The sequence below is a fragment of the Danio aesculapii genome, chromosome 4 (genome assembly GCF_903798145.1).
Source record: "Danio aesculapii chromosome 4, fDanAes4.1, whole genome shotgun sequence".
Classification (NCBI taxonomy): domain Eukaryota; kingdom Metazoa; phylum Chordata; class Actinopteri; order Cypriniformes; family Danionidae; genus Danio; species Danio aesculapii.
The window spans coordinates 37,575,391-37,593,961 of NC_079438.1; the positions used below are offsets into that span (position 1 = coordinate 37,575,391).

The 18,571-nt window shown below is 37.4% G+C and overlaps 1 protein-coding gene across 2 annotated transcripts in view; it reads left to right on the forward strand.

Annotated features, from left to right (window-relative positions):
- Positions 1–285: 285 nt before the first annotated feature.
- The window catches only part of ppp1r12a (protein phosphatase 1, regulatory subunit 12A), a 118,126-nt gene continuing 99,840 nt past the window's right edge, over positions 286–18,571 (forward strand). The window contains exon 1 of one of the 2 annotated variants that reach the window (XM_056455582.1): positions 286–613. In XM_056455582.1, the coding sequence (XP_056311557.1) occupies positions 377–613 (237 nt within the window). In that variant the 5' untranslated portion in view covers positions 286–376. The remainder of the gene's footprint in view (positions 614–18,571) is intronic. The other variant, XM_056455583.1, reaches the window with a different exon arrangement.

Consider the following 18,571-nt stretch of genomic DNA (forward strand, 5'->3'; position numbering starts at 1 on the left):
AGAGAGGGAAAATACATATAAATAATACAAATAATAAAAATCTGATTTAAAGAAAAATATCATATTTCTTCTCCAAAACAAGTTAATTATTCTATGTTCTACTTCACATAAGAGAATGTAAGAATTGCCCATAGACTGTACGGTATTGCCCCATAAAGGTGACGTCATGCTGCAGATCCGGGGCTGTGACGTCGCACATTCTCGCGATATCTTGGCGTAACCAGGTTTTTGAGCCTTGCTCACCACCAGTCACCCCCCCCCCCTCTCTTTCGTACCGTACCGTCCCCTCCCACGCCCCAGCGCGCCGAGTCGGGATAGTGGCAGTATAAAGTATATCTTCCATCCGAGACAGATAAGAAGCGCCAGGCTCGAGGGGATGAAGATGGCGGACGCCAAGCAGAAGCGGAACGAGCAGTTAAAGCGCTGGATAGGCTCGGAGACGGACCTCGAGCCGCCCGTCCTGAAGAAGAAGAAGACGAAGGTGAAGTTCGACGATGGCGCCGTGTTTCTGGCCGCCTGCTCGAGCGGAGACACTGAGGAGGTGCTGCGAATGCTCGATCGCGGCGCCGACATCAACTACGCCAATGTGGACGGACTCACCGCTCTGCACCAGGTAAGAAGAGCGTTGCGTTACGGACTGACCCGTGTGTGAGGACGACCGGTGCTTTTTGGGTTGTGTTTACTCAGTTCGACACCACCACCACCACCATCATCATCATCATCACCATCTTCGTCGGGCCGTTTTGCGGAACCGCGTAGCCGCTGAAGCTAATCGGACAGTGATCGAAATGGATTTTTCTTTTTTATGTGCTCTGTGTTGGTTCGGGCATCTTAGAATAATCACATATGTGTGTGAATGAGTGTGTGAAGGCAGGGAAGTGACTGTCGGGTTAGTTCTCGGGTGTTTGTGTGTATGTGTTAGCTGCTGGTTAGCTTATTAGCCGCTCAGATCATAGATTATGTGGCAGTAATTTACAGGACAGTAACTCATGGATCAACTCATTATTGAATGTGTATGAGTTGTGTTTGATGTAAATTCAAGGAGCTGATTTGTAAATGTGTTTTGATGCGCTGGTCACCATTGAAATTATGCTACAAAAGTGCATAGCAACCAGTTAGCACGGTTGTGTATTTGGGAAAGAGGCTTTCCAGTTGACACGTATGTTGCGTTACAGATTATTGACCCAAAATGTAGCGGCTATGGAGGAAAAACTCTGTCCAACTTAATGCGATTTCAGTGTGGAAGGTCGAATATTATAAAACGTGACTGGTTGCAGAATTAATGAATGTACAGAAGTTACGTATGATTCGCTAAGAAGTAAAATGTTGTGATGTTTTGCTAGCTTTCGTGTTGTTCCAAACCGATTTTATTTGTGCTTTTTGTAACACAGAAGATGAGGGTTAGAAGACTGACAGCTCCATTCATTTATATTACATCATATTCATACAGTGAGTGCAGCGACGCTGTCAGTTATTACAATTTACCTCAAGATGTACAGGTGCAATAACAACGATATAAAGTTTCGAACTAATATTGTCTTGAAGTTACACCTGTTTTTAATTCATTGTTTGGACGAACTGTCACTTTACTATGTTGTTTTGAGGCTGTAAAAATCCGTGTAACTGTTCAACATGCTGCTTTTTTTTTTTGAGCAAACTTGTTTTTCTGACAAAGAAAGATGAAAGTTTGCGTGTTTACAACTGAATTTGGGAGTCAATGAAAGTGAGGGTTATTTTAAAAGGCTGAATTTACGACCCTAGATAGATCATATTTACAAGTTAATGTTTGTGTTTTGTTTTTACTTAGTGAGCTTTATATTTTAACAACTTTTTTTGTTTGTTACTGACACAATACACTCATCACTACTACCCTTTAATGCATCTTTTTTCATACAATGACTGGCATTGCTGTCAGTTCTGGAACTGTATCTTAATTTACATTTGTGGTTCCATTTGAAAGAAGGTCAAAGTTTACCAGTTCCAATTTCCCATTTCTTTAAGATACAGTTTTCTAAGCTAAACTGTAAATATCGTTAATGAAATGTGTCGCACTAATTTCGTTGCTAGGTTTATAACATACTACTGATTTGTGCAAAAATATATTATAGCATAAAAGATGGATGTTTTTTAGTGGCAGTCCCTAATAGTCAGTCATCTAATTGAATTTGTTTAGAACGGTATGTAAATAAGGTTAACATAAAAACATAGACTACTATGACCCTGATTTGGTCATAATTCTAACGTATTCTTAACTATCTAAACTACATATTTGGGCATTGCTGGCACGATCAACATGTTCACGGTCTGATGTAAACATTCTTAAGCTCTCTTGTTGATATTTAAATTAGATAATAGTCATGGGCCGGTATAAGTTTCTGACAGCATAATAACCTTGGATAAAAATATCACGGTTTAACGGTATTGTGATTACTGCTCTAATTAATGTTGTTTTTAATTGCCTGTGTAAAAAAACAAAAGTTTTTTTTCTAGTTTGAACACAATATATTTTATTTTGAGAAACATTTAAAATACTTTGGAACAGCAAACATGTCATGTTGAATAATTCAAATGAATTATTGACTTCTGCTGTCTTCATGAGTTAAAAAAAAACACTTATTTCTTTACGTTTTACTGCATCTTTAGATATGTTTTTTTTGCTGAAGATACTGTTGTCTGATACCGTAGGAACGGTATAGCAGAACATTTTGGCGGTTTTAAAACCCTTGACATTTCCAAAACGCGGTAAATCTTGAAAACGGTTATCGTCCCATGCTTATTAGCTAAGCTTTTATAATTCAGCTTGACATCACAAATATACTTGGTAGATGTCTACTCTACAAGTGTCACAGAATTTGAGCTGGATAGAAGATTGTAAAGCGCCGCAGTGAGTTTGATGTGGCTGTAAGTGACTGCAGGAGGTTGTCTGTACAGGCTCATGCGTTTAAAAGCACTTGCCTTTTTTTGGGCCGGTGTTCAGGCAGGGGGAGGAAAGAATTTGGATGCAGCTCTTGAGACCTAACCATGACTGGAGAGGCTCTTTTTCTCTATTGGGTCTGCTCCGTGTGTTTATGTATGTGGACGTGTGAGGCAGCGGAGAGGTTTAGCATGTGACCGGCCGGCAGTGAGTTCATTGCGAATGGTATTTGTTTTTAAACACGCTGTTAAAGACGCACGCGTTTAGTTGTGCTGAAGGCATTTTGTATATAAATGATGTGCATCTGGGTGCTCTGTAAAAATCACTGGCTTTTTAGATGATTGCGTCAATGCGAAATGAGAATTTTTGCACGTTGCCGCAAACGTAAAGCACAGGTGTGTTTATATTGTAAATAATAAATTGCAGTCGTTATTGGCTTTTTTTGTGACTTGCAGGATCATCAGGAAAGATTATTAAATTACTTTTTAAATGGGTCAGAATCTTATTTTTGTCTTTTCTTGTCAGATTTTGTCATTTTTGCAGCATTATTACATAATTTGCTGATGCTATGCTGTCAGAAATAAAGATACAGAAGCTGTCACTGGGGCAGTACCTTTTCATAAGGTACATATTTGTACCTGAAGGGTCCACAAATGGTACCTCAAAGGTACTTTTTAGATGCATTTGGGTACTAATATGCACCTTTAAGGCACCACTGGACTATTTGGGTACAAATATGTATCTTTTAAGAAGGTACTGCCCCAGTTGACAGCTCCTTTATTTCTGAGAGTGTACTGATCCAATTATCTATATAACTCTGTATTACTTCATTTCTTTAGCATTTACAGAGTAGTATTGTATTTTAATAATGTTATAGTCCATATGTTTGTACAGTTGAGTCTTAGATTATGAGGAATGATATAGTTTTACTCTTCACAAAAGTCTGAACTTAACATTTGGAATCTGGTATACTATAAGGCTCAGAAATGGGACAAATCAGTTCTTTTATTGACCACGAAAAAAAGCACTTTAATGTATGCTCAAAAATGAACTCATATTTTTTTTTGTATATTTATGTCTAGTTTATTTAGAACTTCAGGGCAAATGTTTTAGGAGTGTAGAAATATAAAATAAATATAAATCACTTTCAAATGCTAATGATCACAAGCCCAACATAAAATATTACAAAATAAAATGCCAAATGTAAGCATTGAACTTGAGCTTGCAAATTTGTCCTGTTTTTGCCTGCACATAATGGTGTATAAGATAGTGATCATGGAAAAAGTATTACTATTACCATGAACTGTGTCATTTGCAACACCACAAAATAATCGATAGAGCATAAGATGAAAAGATAGACTATTTATTTTTTCCATGCAATATATTCATCTTGCACAGCCCTAGCATTTTACTAGAGGTTTAACAGTTCATTGAAAAGAATAAATCAGTAAATAATATTTATCATTTGATTGATGCGACATATAGCCCATAAAATATATCTGAAATTTTATTATAGAATGAACCTATGGGTCAAAGACATTTTGGTATTTGCATTAAATGTACACATTTTATTTAGCGTATTAAGGGCACATAGATTTCACAATGAAATCGCATGTTTCAAACCTTGGTGAAAATAAAATGTCAACATATACAGATGTAAAAATGTCATTCAGTTTAAGTGAAACATGACTACTTTGCCCTTTTAAAATATATATTTAGGAATAATTGATCACGCTGGATTGTTTTAAATTATAATTGTTTAAAATGTCTTTGACAAATTGATTAAACCTAGTAATTTGCAGCATAGTGACAGTATAAAGATTTAACATCACTTTAAATTCATATTTTAGTGCTGCGCTGTGATCCTTGCATAAAGTCTTTTAATATATCATTAATTGATTTTTTTTCTTGATTTTAAATATGCCTGACAGAATTTTTGTAAAGAAGTTTTGTTACATTCAATGACATTTTTAGTGGGCTACTTGTAAATTATGGATATAGATGTGATAATCAAAAAAAAAACTTCTAATGTAAAATAAATAAATAAAACTGAAGCATTATTACACTTTTTTTTTGTCTTAGACCATATATATGTTTGTCTATGAAGTATCGCAGAAGGTTTGACAGCAGTAAGAGAACCAGCCATCCAATATTTGCATCATTTTTTTCTGTGTCCTCTTAGGAATACTATATTTATGCAGTTTAAAGAGTGAAGTCAGCACACTAGACTTTTCTCACTGTGTATATTTATTTCTCATTGCCCAACCAGTGATGTTTTCAGACATTTGATGATCTCATGGCTTAATGTATTTTTTGAATGTCCAAAATGGGAAAAAGTATTTGCAATTTTATGTTGAATTAAATGTCCATCTTATATTTAGGTTACATTAATAGTAGTTGGATAAATAGGCAGATAATATTGACAGAAGACATAGAATTTAATCAAATTTTATCAAGGCAGTGGGCAAATGTTATATTGCTGGCAAAGAGAATCAGTGTCACAGCATATTGTGATGAAGCATTCGATTTACAGCCCTACACACTACTAGACAAAGCCTCGGATTTAACAAGCTGCTTCGCTGAGTGTTATTCAGAATGATTAATTACACTTTTATTACGTTCTCTTATTTAAATGCATGACCGTATTTGTGCACTGCAGACCTTTTTAAACCATTCACTTTTATGTAACTTTAGAGTTGAACTCAAAGCCAGTTTACAATCCTAAGCTTGACTTTGAGATATAAAGGATTGAAGTCATGTGGTGTTATATACATTCATTTGCCTTGGTTCAATGTTTTGCTCGCCCTAGGCTCTCCGAGCAGATCTCCAATGTCACACGCATACTCTAGAAACAGGAAATGGACATCTGTGTCCCCTGCGAAGTAGTTTACTCACAGCAATGTTGCGACCGAGTCAGAATTAGGATTTATTGTTTTTTTTTTAACCACGCAAACGAATGTATGCACTGTTCATTTTCATTTTATTTGCAGAACTAGATGCACCGTTGAGAGTTTTTGATTCATTCCAGTCATGTGTAAGGGGCTAAAATGAGTTCATGCAATTCGTCCCCCGTTGGGAAGGTTTCATCTCATCTTTGCTCGGACAGGTAGTGACCTCACTTTCAGCGCACTGCTGTGTTTATCCAGGGAGGTACGTGGTGTGCTGGTTCCAGTGACTGTCATAGCTCTAAGGCTGGGGTTATATATATCACGTGCAGACTGGCCTGCAGGCGAGTGCAAGAACGCTAACTTTAGCAGCCAGTCAACCCACATTCTGCACTGCTCAATCTCTTAAGAAACCTGGCTTTGGCTTATGTTACTTGTTGTTCATTTCAATAGTGTGGATTAATATTCTGAGTCATTCATTTTGTTTGAATGCCATGGCTTATTTGGTTTTGCATATGGATATTGCTACTTGGATTATGTTTACATGTGTAGTCTACGTCTCATGCTTTCTCTTTAAGTCCAAAAAGAGAAAATCATACGTTTAAGTCCTGGTCATTTTTAAGTCTGGAATCTTAGATATGAACCCAAAAAAATAAAAGCCTCTTATGATTTTTTTTTTTTTTTTTTCATAGATCTCGGTTGTCTTGTATGGTATACACCAGGGTTTGGTTGGCAAAATTAATGCTTGCTAAAATAAACTGCATTAGGGTTTGTTTTAATCTGACAAAATCTGCCAAATGTGATCACACTGCAAAAGCAGTTTGAATCTGGCTTGCATCACATTGTGATGTCCTTCCTCTTTTTGCCCTCATTTCCTGTGCCTCTGCTAATGCAGAGAAGACAAAAAGTTTTTAAAAATGAAAAAATATCAATAAATGAGTGAACCTTGCAAAACTTGTCATGAACATGCTTATATTTATTGTCCTACATTATACATATATAAATAAATGATACATGTCTATGAAAATAGTTAAATAACATGAAATCCAACCTGAATTCTCACACAGAATTTTAAGACATTTTCAGACTAGATGTGATCAAGTGGTTTTTACCAGATGTCGTATTGGGCATACAAGAGTAACCCATGGTTTTTTGCTCCAAGGTGAAAACCCTACTCAGTGTTTGTACTGCACAATTCCTCTTACTATAAAACACACTTTACTGGACTGTCCTGCTTTTAATGATTGCAGAAGACTTTTTAAATGAAATGAACTCTCTTAAGGACATTTTTAGCAAAGTGACCCCAGAAAAGATTTTAGAATTTTTATCATGTATTAACACTAAAAATCATATTTAATTGATGTATTCATTAGTTTTTTTTAATTGTATATTTGTTATTGAAAGGTTCCTGTCATGAAAATAGCCTTGGTTGCTGACATGGCATTAAATAAAAAATACATTACTATGAAAATAGTTCAGTTGTTTAATATTTTGGTGATGCAGTGTTGTACTTGGAGCCTTTTTAATGTCATCAAATGACTGTTATATTCTGTGAATCAATTTAAAAATGTAGTGATAGAACAGTTTAACTTTTTTTGTCTTTTTATTGTTAAACTGCTTCTAACCCCTTTTCATCTTTAAGCCAGTTTTTTCCCAGTTTGAGGGTGAAATTTGACCTAGATTACCGTGCTTTTACAATCTTCTCCCAGATAAGAGTGTTGACAGAAATATGGTGCATCTTTCATGTATATAATCATTGCAGTTAACCACTCGAAGAAAAAAAAAATGGTTAAATTTCTAGTGGCTCAACAACTTTGTGGAGGCGGTATGCAAATAGAGGCGAGAAACTGCAGCTTACGCTTGAGGCTTGAAGCGTTGGTGTCTGCAAGACTGTTCCTTAATGTTTTCCAAGGACTAGGGTTTCGTAAGTGTGATATTTTTCAAACGAATGTATTGCGCACACATAATTTTGCAGTCTTCAACCTGGAATGGAAGTGCCGTCTGGCGGCAACCTTTAAGTCCGAAACATGTCATTTACGGCATTGGTGGAATTGTCTGCCGTGCTGTCATCGGTGAGGTCAGGCTTTTATATGGGTTTCAGTAAGGAGGTAGGTGAAGATATGCACTTGTGTGTGTCGGGAGGGAAGGGTTGTGGCTCTGTCGTCCTGTGCCTGCATTCCTGTCGTGTCTCTCATTGGAAACCATGGCAGACCCAGAATTCCTCAGCTGTCACTTACACCCCCAGCCAAAACAGCCTCCACCTCAAGTCACACCGTTTTACTCCTTTCTTCACGGCGTCACAAACAGAGGCACATAATGAGGCATAATTAAGGCAAAACAATACTTTCGTTCATTTGGTTATTTTTTTTTCAAATGTGTCAGTCTGTGACAGAGGTGCCAGACTGTATCTGGTTGCATGAGTCTGTCGCATTTTTTGTGTGTTCAACAATATTTGCATCAGGCTTGTTAACAGGTGATTCATAAAGATGGTATGATAACTGATATGACAGATCAGGAGGCACAGCAGCAGCTCAAGGAAATGATGCCACTTGAATTTATATTTAACATCTAGAACCGTATTTTAATGAAAATTGTCGTCATTTGCTGACCTTTATATCAGTCTAAACCTGTATAACGTCTGGCTTATGTGGAACAAAAAGTTTTTATTCTATGAATATATTCTGCATATTCACTTCCTTGATGACAATTTTTTTTTTTTACAGGTTATTTTCATATATAAGATTTTATTGCTAACGTTAAGATGTTGTTAATCAGATTACAAGTGAATGAAACTAAATACCAGTAAAATGTTGTATAAAGCGTTTTGTTGTCCACTTTTAGGGTGCTTTCACACCTAGATGTTTGTTTCGGAACCTGGTGCTTTTCCCCCATTAGCGTGGTTCGTTCGTCATATGTGAATCCAGCAATCGCGCTCTGATCAACGCCAAAACAATTGATCAGAGATTTCCTAAATGAGGTTGTCCCTTTTCGATTGATACAAACTCTAAAGCGGATTGATCATAGTTAGAAAGGAATAGGATCCAACAAGCTAACAAACCAGGCTTTACCTCAGTGTATTGTGGATATGTAACAGGCATATATAGGCTATATGAATGAGAATTATGAGAAGGGTGGTATGTTTTTTTTTTTTTTACCGCTAAATGTGTTTGTCAAATATGAAAGTGAAAGCATGCTGAACTATTAACGAGAGCTGTTTATCCCTTAAGGTTGGTTTATACTTCTGCGTCGAGTGATCGGCATGACCCATGGCACCTGCCTTGCGCGTAACCATGCATTTATACTTCTTCGTGCTGTTTGTGTTGTTCTACAGTAACACTTCAAAACATGTAGCTGGCAGTAGGATTTTATGTTTCTCTGTGTCGAGTTTCTTCACTGGTGTTTTTATTTTTATTTTTTGAACGCTACCTTAATGTACAAGTAGCTAACTTGCTAATTCAGAGGTTGGGACCGATACACAAAATAAGTCTCCATCTGGTGCTCCTTTACGGGACTCCACGCTTGTAAACACTTGCTCCATCAGGCTTGCGGCTCTCCGCACCGCCCACACATGTCACTGCTACCAAGCCGACCAATCACAGAGCTTGCCCTTTGCGTCATTGCGACCTGTAGTTACAGTGCATGAGGTGCACATCGGCTTCAGCCACAGCATAGGCTATGCGACTGTGCCGGACCATACATAATATAACCCACATAATGCATAATTCTATGTATGAGAAATCTTACCTCTGATTTATATTTGGTGAGGATGTATGTGGGTGTCCCCTTTCAAAATGAAAGTGCAGCTTTTCGCTTAATGTCTTCTTTCTCATAGTCATAAATTAAAATAAGGATACATGACTGCTGAGTGGGACTTGGCTAAAATAAAACATAGAACTCTTACGAGAGTTTACACGCACGTGACTTGTTTTAGCTATTTTGGTCCATTTAGAAACTTTGCTGTGTGAAAATGAACCGCACCAAGAACAAAGTTCAAGATTGTAACAATTTTAATCCCTGTTTTGGAACAAAACAATCGATCTACAGGTGTGAAAGCACCCTTAGACTCTTCCAAAGCTCATTCAATCTCATTTATTCTGTGATTGACAGCGTTCAGTCAGCCACAAATGATCAGCTCGTTTTTACTCACTGACCAACCACAGGATCATTAAAAGCAAGGAATCAATACTTCTCGATAGTGCTGACCAATTAATCAAAGGCGTTTTTTTTTTTTTTTTTTTCTTTCTTTTTTTCTCTTCTCTTCATGGGCGTTTTGTCAGTAAAGCCGGTTCTGTATTCAGTAGTAAATCTTCAGCACGTGCTTTCTGATGGAGCAGCATTTACTTCAGGTAGTCGTGGTTTACTGTCTAGCTCATCAAAATTGCTTTCATAATTGCAGATGATTTAATCGCATAATAATGAAAGTGAAGATAATTATTCTGCTCTAATGACAGCTATTTGCAGTTTATATACACTTATAGCTTCTCAGTTAATTTAATCTGTGTAGCAAATGGTGCTAAATATGAAAATGAAACGTTCAATAACATGTTTTTACCCCAGACTCACTTAATACATTAAGTTGAGTCTTGGCAGTAAATCTTTTTGTGAGGTTATTCTGTACTCATGGTAATTGGTTATGTTGAATCAAAATGAACACAACACGGAAATATAAGGGTTTCAAAATAATCTGAACACAAGTGGTCGTGAGACTAATCTGAATGTATATCTTTGTAGAAGTGGTGATGTCTCTTGGCTGACCATGTGTGGTCTGATTGCAGAAAACCAATAAAAATGGAGCCTTAAATAAGACATGCATAACATTTTAATAAAGATGCACTTTTTAAAATATTTATCATAGGTGTCTTTACACAAGTGATTCTTCTGTAAGCATTGTTATTAGAAAACTTGGTTCATAATATAATTTGTATGGGGGAAAATAGAAAGCTACAACATGAGGGGGAGTAAATGACAGAATTTTGGTTAGGATTCCATTCTTTTTACATCTCCTTCATCACTCAGACTACTACAACGTGGTTATCTCAGCGTGCATTGTGAATCCTTACATTCCCAGCGGTGTGTTAAGCCATACAGTTGGCAAGTTAGAGCTGATATCTAGTGTAGATAGTCAAAGAAACACTCCTTTGGATTCTTTGCGTTATTGTGAATCTTTGTTCATCTTTCTTTGTTGCAAGTCAGCCCAGTCTTCTTTGGCTAGCTGTCTTGTGCCTATTAAATAGATAGCTTGTGTTGTGCATCTATTCTTATTTGAGAACTGCCATTATCAAATCTGCTAGCTTTGCCAAGTTTATTTAGTATGCCGAGATAAACCTGTTTTTTTATTTATTTTTTTTTCTTCCTTCAGAACTCCATGAGACAAATACAGTATAAGCCACTGAAAGTGTTTTATTTTGAATTGTGGCTTTAAATTCCTGACAGAAATTAGTTTAAATCTCTGAAAACATTATTATTACTGAAAGATTTAACTGGAGCGCTGTAGGATACTACATATCTGATCTAAGCAGAAGAAGGTTTGTATCGGGGCCTGAAATCTAAAACCAGGTCAAGGTAATTTGGACTTAAATGGACCTTAAATTAGCCCATGTTCCTGGGAAAGAGGGAGATGTGCTTCTGTTCATAGCTTGTTCTCTAAAAGGAGTTAAAGGCTCATGCTTTTCAAAAACTTATCATAGTAACCATCATTTCTGCTAGAATAATAGTGAGGCACATGTAGTGGCACACTGATCTTGGATCATTCTGGAATCATATATAAAATCTCTAACAAAAAATACTAAAATTGTAACCTTTAGTAATGTATGATACAATGTTCTGTATTACAAAACACAAACTAAATTGTGGGTTGTCTTTATAAGAATACTTCAAATTTGCATTGTGCAATTTAATTTCCATTTGCACTAAACCTTAATCTCAGTTTGGCTGATGATGGACATGGTAACGTTCTGTAAAAGGGTGATGAAGTCATATTTTCTCCCTGTCTATATACGAGTAAAGGACTTAAGGAAATCAGTCTTGACATAAATTAGGTGTGTGGGCCCTTATTTCCTTTTGGTTGGCGCTAAACATGCTTTGCTGTAAGCCAAAAACTGATGTCAGCACATGTGTTTTGGCTTTGACGATGGCATAACTATAGAAAAATAGCTATTGCAAAACTCTGGTAAATCCTGAAGACAGGTCAGTGGTTTTGCGATAAAGGTTTGACATTTATGGGTTGGATTTATCATTGTAGGTGGCTTATTGAACCATTCGTATTGCCATTTTTCTGGTTCAGTAAATCCAAATGTTATGATGCCATTTTCTCTTAAATAATTCATGTTAATTGTTTTGAAATTGGTTTCTGATGGGGTCCATCCCATCACCGGGTTTCTCATGCATATGTAATGGACATGTAATTTGCATGCCACTCAATTATTTATTGTTTATGAGGAAGTTGGAGGGGGTTGTCGAGACAGATCAGCAATGGTATGGGTTTTAATCAAAGGTTAGCAATCTGTTCCATTGAGATTTTTATTGTGTTGGCCTTTTTCCTGTGCAATATTTTTTTAAAGCGTGAAATGAAATTATACTTGGCCTTCACTATGGGTTTACGTCATCATCAAAGTCTGCGTATTTGATTGACATGCTAATATTAGAAACCAACACATCAACAGCTCATGTTTTACAATTTGCAATGAGTAGGTTTGCCCCTGTCAGGTTGGCGGTGTTGAGATATTTTCGGTTGGTTGTTTGAAAAGAACCCATAATCAAGGGCAGGAAGTCTGTTGAAGTGGAGTTACAGCGTTGTGTCATCTGTTTTCTCTGAACATGTTGACTTCCACACCATTTAGGTTTTTTTTCTCAGTGGAATACCAAAATGATGACCAGTCTTGGCTTTGTAAATTTGATTCCATCATGCACTAGATGTGTGGATGTAAAATTCTGCATTGTTTGGACTTGGTTAAAATGCATCAATGTGAACTGTAGGTCTGACAGAGTACCAAAGTCTTTCGGAATCATCTGTTGTATATTTGTAATTTGATTATTACTATTTATTTTCTGTGAGTTGCTACCAACCTCTGGAATGTCCTCCGTTGGTTTGAATGACTGCATGGTGGAACAGGTGAACAATTTCAGACAAGCGTCACTGCAGGTTCAAACTGGTTTACTTGAGAATTGCTGATGCACAAGAATTCTTGTGGAATGTTTTAGAGCCTGAAGCCCACCTGATTTGTCTTAACCTTTAATGCACAATTACAAGCATTATGCAATTCACAACAAATGTGTACTGTGCTGTGATTGGCTTTGTAATTGCTTAATGTGATCCTGTGATATGAAGGCTAATGACCACTTGCCACTTGTTGGAGAGATGGCCTCTAGGAAGCGATCCAAAAGGTATTGACCATTTTAAAAGCTTTCTAATAAAGCATGTGTCTTTCCATGTGGAACTGATTGTTCCGTTTCTATCTGTTGCATTCATTCTGAACTTAAGTGGTCCACTTTGCAGAGCTAAGACTGGCTTGAGAACTGACACTGGATAGGAACTAACAACAGAACCATGGCAGTGGAAAAGTGCGTTAAAAGGGTTGAAAGCATCTTCTGCTGAGTTATGGGATTTAGATTCCTGCAATGCATAGGTTATACTTGCATATCTGCTGAGTGTACATCTTTCATGTTCACTCACTGAGATGCATCAAGGGCTTGAGTAATGTCTAACGTGATTTCATACATGATTACAAATGGCTGCCATTTCATATAGTACTTGAAATTCCAAGAAAGTTCTCAAAAACATAACACAAAGAGCTAAGAAATCTCTCAGCTCGGGCTTCAAATAAAAGGTATGTCCTTTGCACTGCTTCCAAATAGAATGACATCAGTTTAGGTTTTCCTTTGCATGCCAGCATGCTTTTTTTAACTGGCTGTGAGTGAAGAGCTTTCACTTTGGCTGGCCAAGGTTAGTTCAGGGTAATGATTCTCAACTACTTGCTGCTTGTTTCATTTCTGTGGTCCTGCTTGAAATGGTCAACGTGGCCTCCCTCTTGCAATAACACCTCAAGGGATAGTTCACTCAAATTGTCATGACTCTTTGCTTGTTCCAAATCTCAAAAGAAGGTAAATTGAAGAACGGAACGTTGGAAACCCGTAACAATCGTTATCCATCGTAGGAAAAAACAAATACATGGAGGTCAATTGTTACAGGTTTCCAACATTAAGTATACCTTCTTATATGGCCAACAAAAAATACAAATCAAATTAGTTTGGAGAAATTATGGCAGAATTTTCATTTTAATAAATTAATTAATTTTCATTTAATAAAAATTCACAATAAAGAATTTAGCATTAGTTTAGTTTTTGCATCTAGCAGTGGTATTTTAACCTCTAGACAGCATGTTTTTGAACTTAATAATGTGTCGATCTAAGAACTGTGTGGACTGGGGTCAGGTGAGTTCCTAACCAGACCAATTATACAGGCAACCCTTTAACTAGTTAAGCAGGGTTTTAACTGGCTCAAAATGAGGTGGAGGTGGTGTCCCGATCATGATATTTTTTTCTACCTGAAATAAACACATTTTGCATTATTCTTCCAATCTAATCATGTAAATCTTTAAAAAAGGCATTACATTAAATACATGACCAATGTATTCGACCATCACTTTTGGGGTCTGTGGGAAGCCTACCTGCCTGATTTTTGTCAGAAGGCAGAGGTGGTACAAAAATTTTTATGGCGGTGGCCACCTCATGATACTCTATACAGGAAAAAATAACTTCGGTTTGCACATCCCTAGTACCTTCAATGCAGTATTTTTGTCTTTCCGCTAATGTTCATGGGTTGTAGGGAAACATTTAGCAAAGCTATCTGTTGGAATTAACCTAATTTATTCAATGTTTTGGATATTATAGTGAAGGTCTTCTAAAAAAAATCTCTCCTAAACTTCCAAGAAGCACATTAAAGCAAGCACTTCTGAGAAAAAGAATGCCCTACCTGAAATTTATTCCTCTAATGTGTTTATAAAACTGCTCAAACACACTTTTTTGGGAAGTGAGGGACCGCTTTCAAAGAGCCAGTTCAGAGCAGCTTATTTACAAAAATGAGATTAACTATTTGCAGAGGACCGTAACGATATGCCACACATCTTTTTAAACTGTGTAAGACTGACAGATTTAGACTTGCTGCTTACGGCCCACTCAAAAATAAAATTTGCATCACAGGAACACATCCTATTCTTCCTAATTCTCATTGTGGGCACTCAAAGGTGCAGGATTTAGCTTGTACAGAATGATATGATTTGCGAGTAAAATATTTCTAGAATGATAAAAAGATGCAGTGGAAGGTCAGTTACTGTTGTGTATTAGTAAAACACTAGAGTATCTTGCATTACAGAGGCCAAAATAGACATGGAGAAGCCACAGCAGCACTGGTCTTTATTACCTATATTTATTACCTATCATGGTCAGTCTTGTGAAGGTAAGCACTCAATCAGTGATGAGGTGTTTCATTACATCCACGATAGTTGAGTCACACTGGAGGAATGTCAGCAGTGGTCAGCATCTTAGCAATTTACTAATGACTGTCAGTGCGTGTGGGCGTGGAACATCATGCGAGCTGACGTGATTATGAATCGTGCTCTTGTCCAGATGGAGCCAATCAAACCTTTAGAGCTTGTACCTTGCGGTCACCAGATGTCGGAATGCTTGTTTGGTTTTTTCACAGATTGGATATGAGAAATACAAGTGGATGAGGGACAAACATGTATACAAATTCCAAATCCAAAATTGCTGTGGCGCAGCAGTGATTTGGTGTGAAGGTCAGCTACTTGTGACCTTCTCCTATGCTTCTGCGTCTTATTTTTGTGTGTTTATTAGGTGTGTTCTTTTGTCATTTGTTTGAGCGTGGGCTTATCAGACAGTAATGGGTGGAGGGGAGTTAAGCAAGTTTAAAGGGTGTTGAAAAAACCCTTTGTCAGAGTGGAACAGGAAGTAGGTGTTTATTTTTTTCATTTCCTCACAAAGGCGTTACAAGTGGTCTTCATTCACCTCTAGAGTTGGCTGTTAATAACCACACTTGTATTTTTGGAGCATACTTGGATCATCTTGGTTCCAACATGCTGGATTTTCTTGGAAATGGTTAAGATATAGAAAGTGTATATCCAGTCTTGCTTCAGCGTAGTTGCTTTTTTGTCGAGTTAAGCTCCAACCTGGTGTCTTTCTAGTGGTCCTGAATGCTTTCTTCGGGTTTGCTCATCAAGGGTGAGTTGTTAAACTGTACAAGAAATTGACATTAATGACATGGAGGGTGATGAAAGGATCGCCAACAGTTGACATTATCATACAACCAAAAGCTAAAGATAACCATTGAAATGTTCAGAGAGTGGCTCTAGTTGTTTTTTCAAAACACCACTTGGCTTGGCTTCGAAATAGCCTAGAACATTTCACATCCCCTTCAAAAATGACCTACACATGCCTGTCCCCACACACGTCAAATGCTTAATATTGCATGCAAATACACTTTCACACTCTTCTACAACTACATGTTTTCCAAAGTTTAAACACTTCCCACTTGAAGATTCTGAATCACCATGAAATTCCCTTTCACTTGCTTGCTTTCCCTCTTTCATAGCCTCTTTCCTCACAGTGATCTATGTCCTGTCATCATTGGCAGTAGTTCTGTCTGTGGAGGAAGCCACACAGTCAGCTTGCACTCAGCTTTTCCTAGCCTTTGTCTTTCAGGGACTTTCAATTTAAACAGCTCTCTGGAGATTGACAGATCATAGGTGCTGACATTGCTGCAAGCTCTCAAACCTGGCTTGACCATTAGTTGTGCACTTTAAAACAAACTTCATGCATATGTCAAGACCACCCCAGTGCCACTATTGTTTATCACTATTTCCTATTATAACATTTGTTGATCGGTTGAGAGCTCCTGTGTGCATCTTTAAGCAAAAGTCTTCCCTTTTTACTAGAAAAGAATGTTCTGTTCAAAACATGCACCTGTTCAGCCAGAGACACATCAAGCTGTAAAACTAGTGTCGATTTAAAAAATACAAATGCTACGTCAACGACAGACTAATATGCTGAATATGAACATACCAAATGAACAACATCTGACTGTACCTATGTGAGAGGAGGTGTGTTTCCTCACCCGCAAGGGGCAGTAGTTTCTTCCACATAGAGAAATCGGAACTTGTGATGCGCACATACAAACTGTGAACAAAGAAACATTTAGTACCATTTTCACAGTACTAGTCACTCATCACAGAGGGATTCATTAGTGCAATATCTGATAATCCATATTGTTTTGCAAACATTTGAAAAATGCAATGAAATTAGTCAGCTTATTTGTTTCCACTTGAATTGTTTGCTTGGCCACTTATGCTTTTGTTCCTTCACTCTGATTCGCTGCTGAATAAACAATATAAGTATTCCTCCTCCAATAGAAAACATCTACATGATGAATCAGGCCAACTAACTCAGACATGAACCAAACTAGAGATAACATGTTTAACACGCCAAACAAACTAACCTCACAGATGGCCAGATGCTGTCTAACAGCCAATCGTCAGTGTGTCCAGGCCTTTATCTTGTCACTGTATGCTAAAAAAATGTTTTGTAGTAAAAGTCAGGGGTGCCCACTAGCCATGGGACGAAAACCGTTTTCAAGGTATACCACTGTTTGGAGTAGTCAAGGTTTTAAAACTGCCTAAATTTTCTGCTATACCCAGGGGCGTTGCTAGACATAAAGCTTTTTTTTTCTTTTATTTTTTTATATGTTTTAATTTGTAAAGAAGTTTGTGTTTTTGAAACTAATGAAGACAGCAGAAGTCAATGCTTCTTTTAAATCACTTAGCCTGACATGTTTACTGTTCCAAAATATTTGAACTGTTTCTGAAAATAAAATATATTGTGTTCAATAGGTGAAAAGGTTTTTTGTTTTTTACCCAGACATTTAAAAAGAATATATTATAGAACAGTGATCCCAATACCGTGAAGCCGTGATGTTTTTATCCAAGGTTATCATACCTTCAGAATCATATACTGCCCCATGCCTGGTGCCCAACCCTACACTCAAGACCAACATCCTTTAGATTTGAATTTCAGCTAGCTCTTACATACTTGCCAAGAAGATTCAAGTCTAAAGACCTTCTTTGGCAGCTTTCGGTGTAATTAGAGTAGGAGAGAAACTTTGCAAGACAGCGGTCCTTAAGAAACATGTTTAGGCAATCCTGTTTTAGGCACTTAAGAGCACCCTTTAGGGGTCAACAAGTTACAAAGGTGTAACTTTTGAAGGGTGTCCCAGTGACAAGCTCCTTTACTCCAAATGTTCAGTTTTTGCACACAAAAATGCAGTAAGTTGTCAATTCGAGCATGGGATTAGCAAAGGATAGTGACATAGGCTTTGAACTCTTGTTGTCCAAAGTGCTGTCATTGATTGTTGGAGCCCTTCCTGCAAGAAACCTGCTTCAAAAGAAGCACTGAATTTTAGAGAATTCCCATCAATTCCCGAATAAATCTTAGTCATTTCTCTCCATCAAAGGCTTTGTTGAGTGTGCACACAGCCTTAACCATTGTCAGTGTGAATGGCCCTTGACACTTCCAGAGAAATGGCACTGTTTCAGATGCTCTGCATATTTTCTCCATAGTCTAAATGCCAGGTCAGGGGCAGCAAGAGGCTACAGCATTATACAAGTGCATTATTCACCCTGGTGGTTTACGCATAATACCAGCTATCAACCCTCTTTATGGCCACATCTCATAGCAGCGAACTTGGCTCTTGCCAGCCGGTATT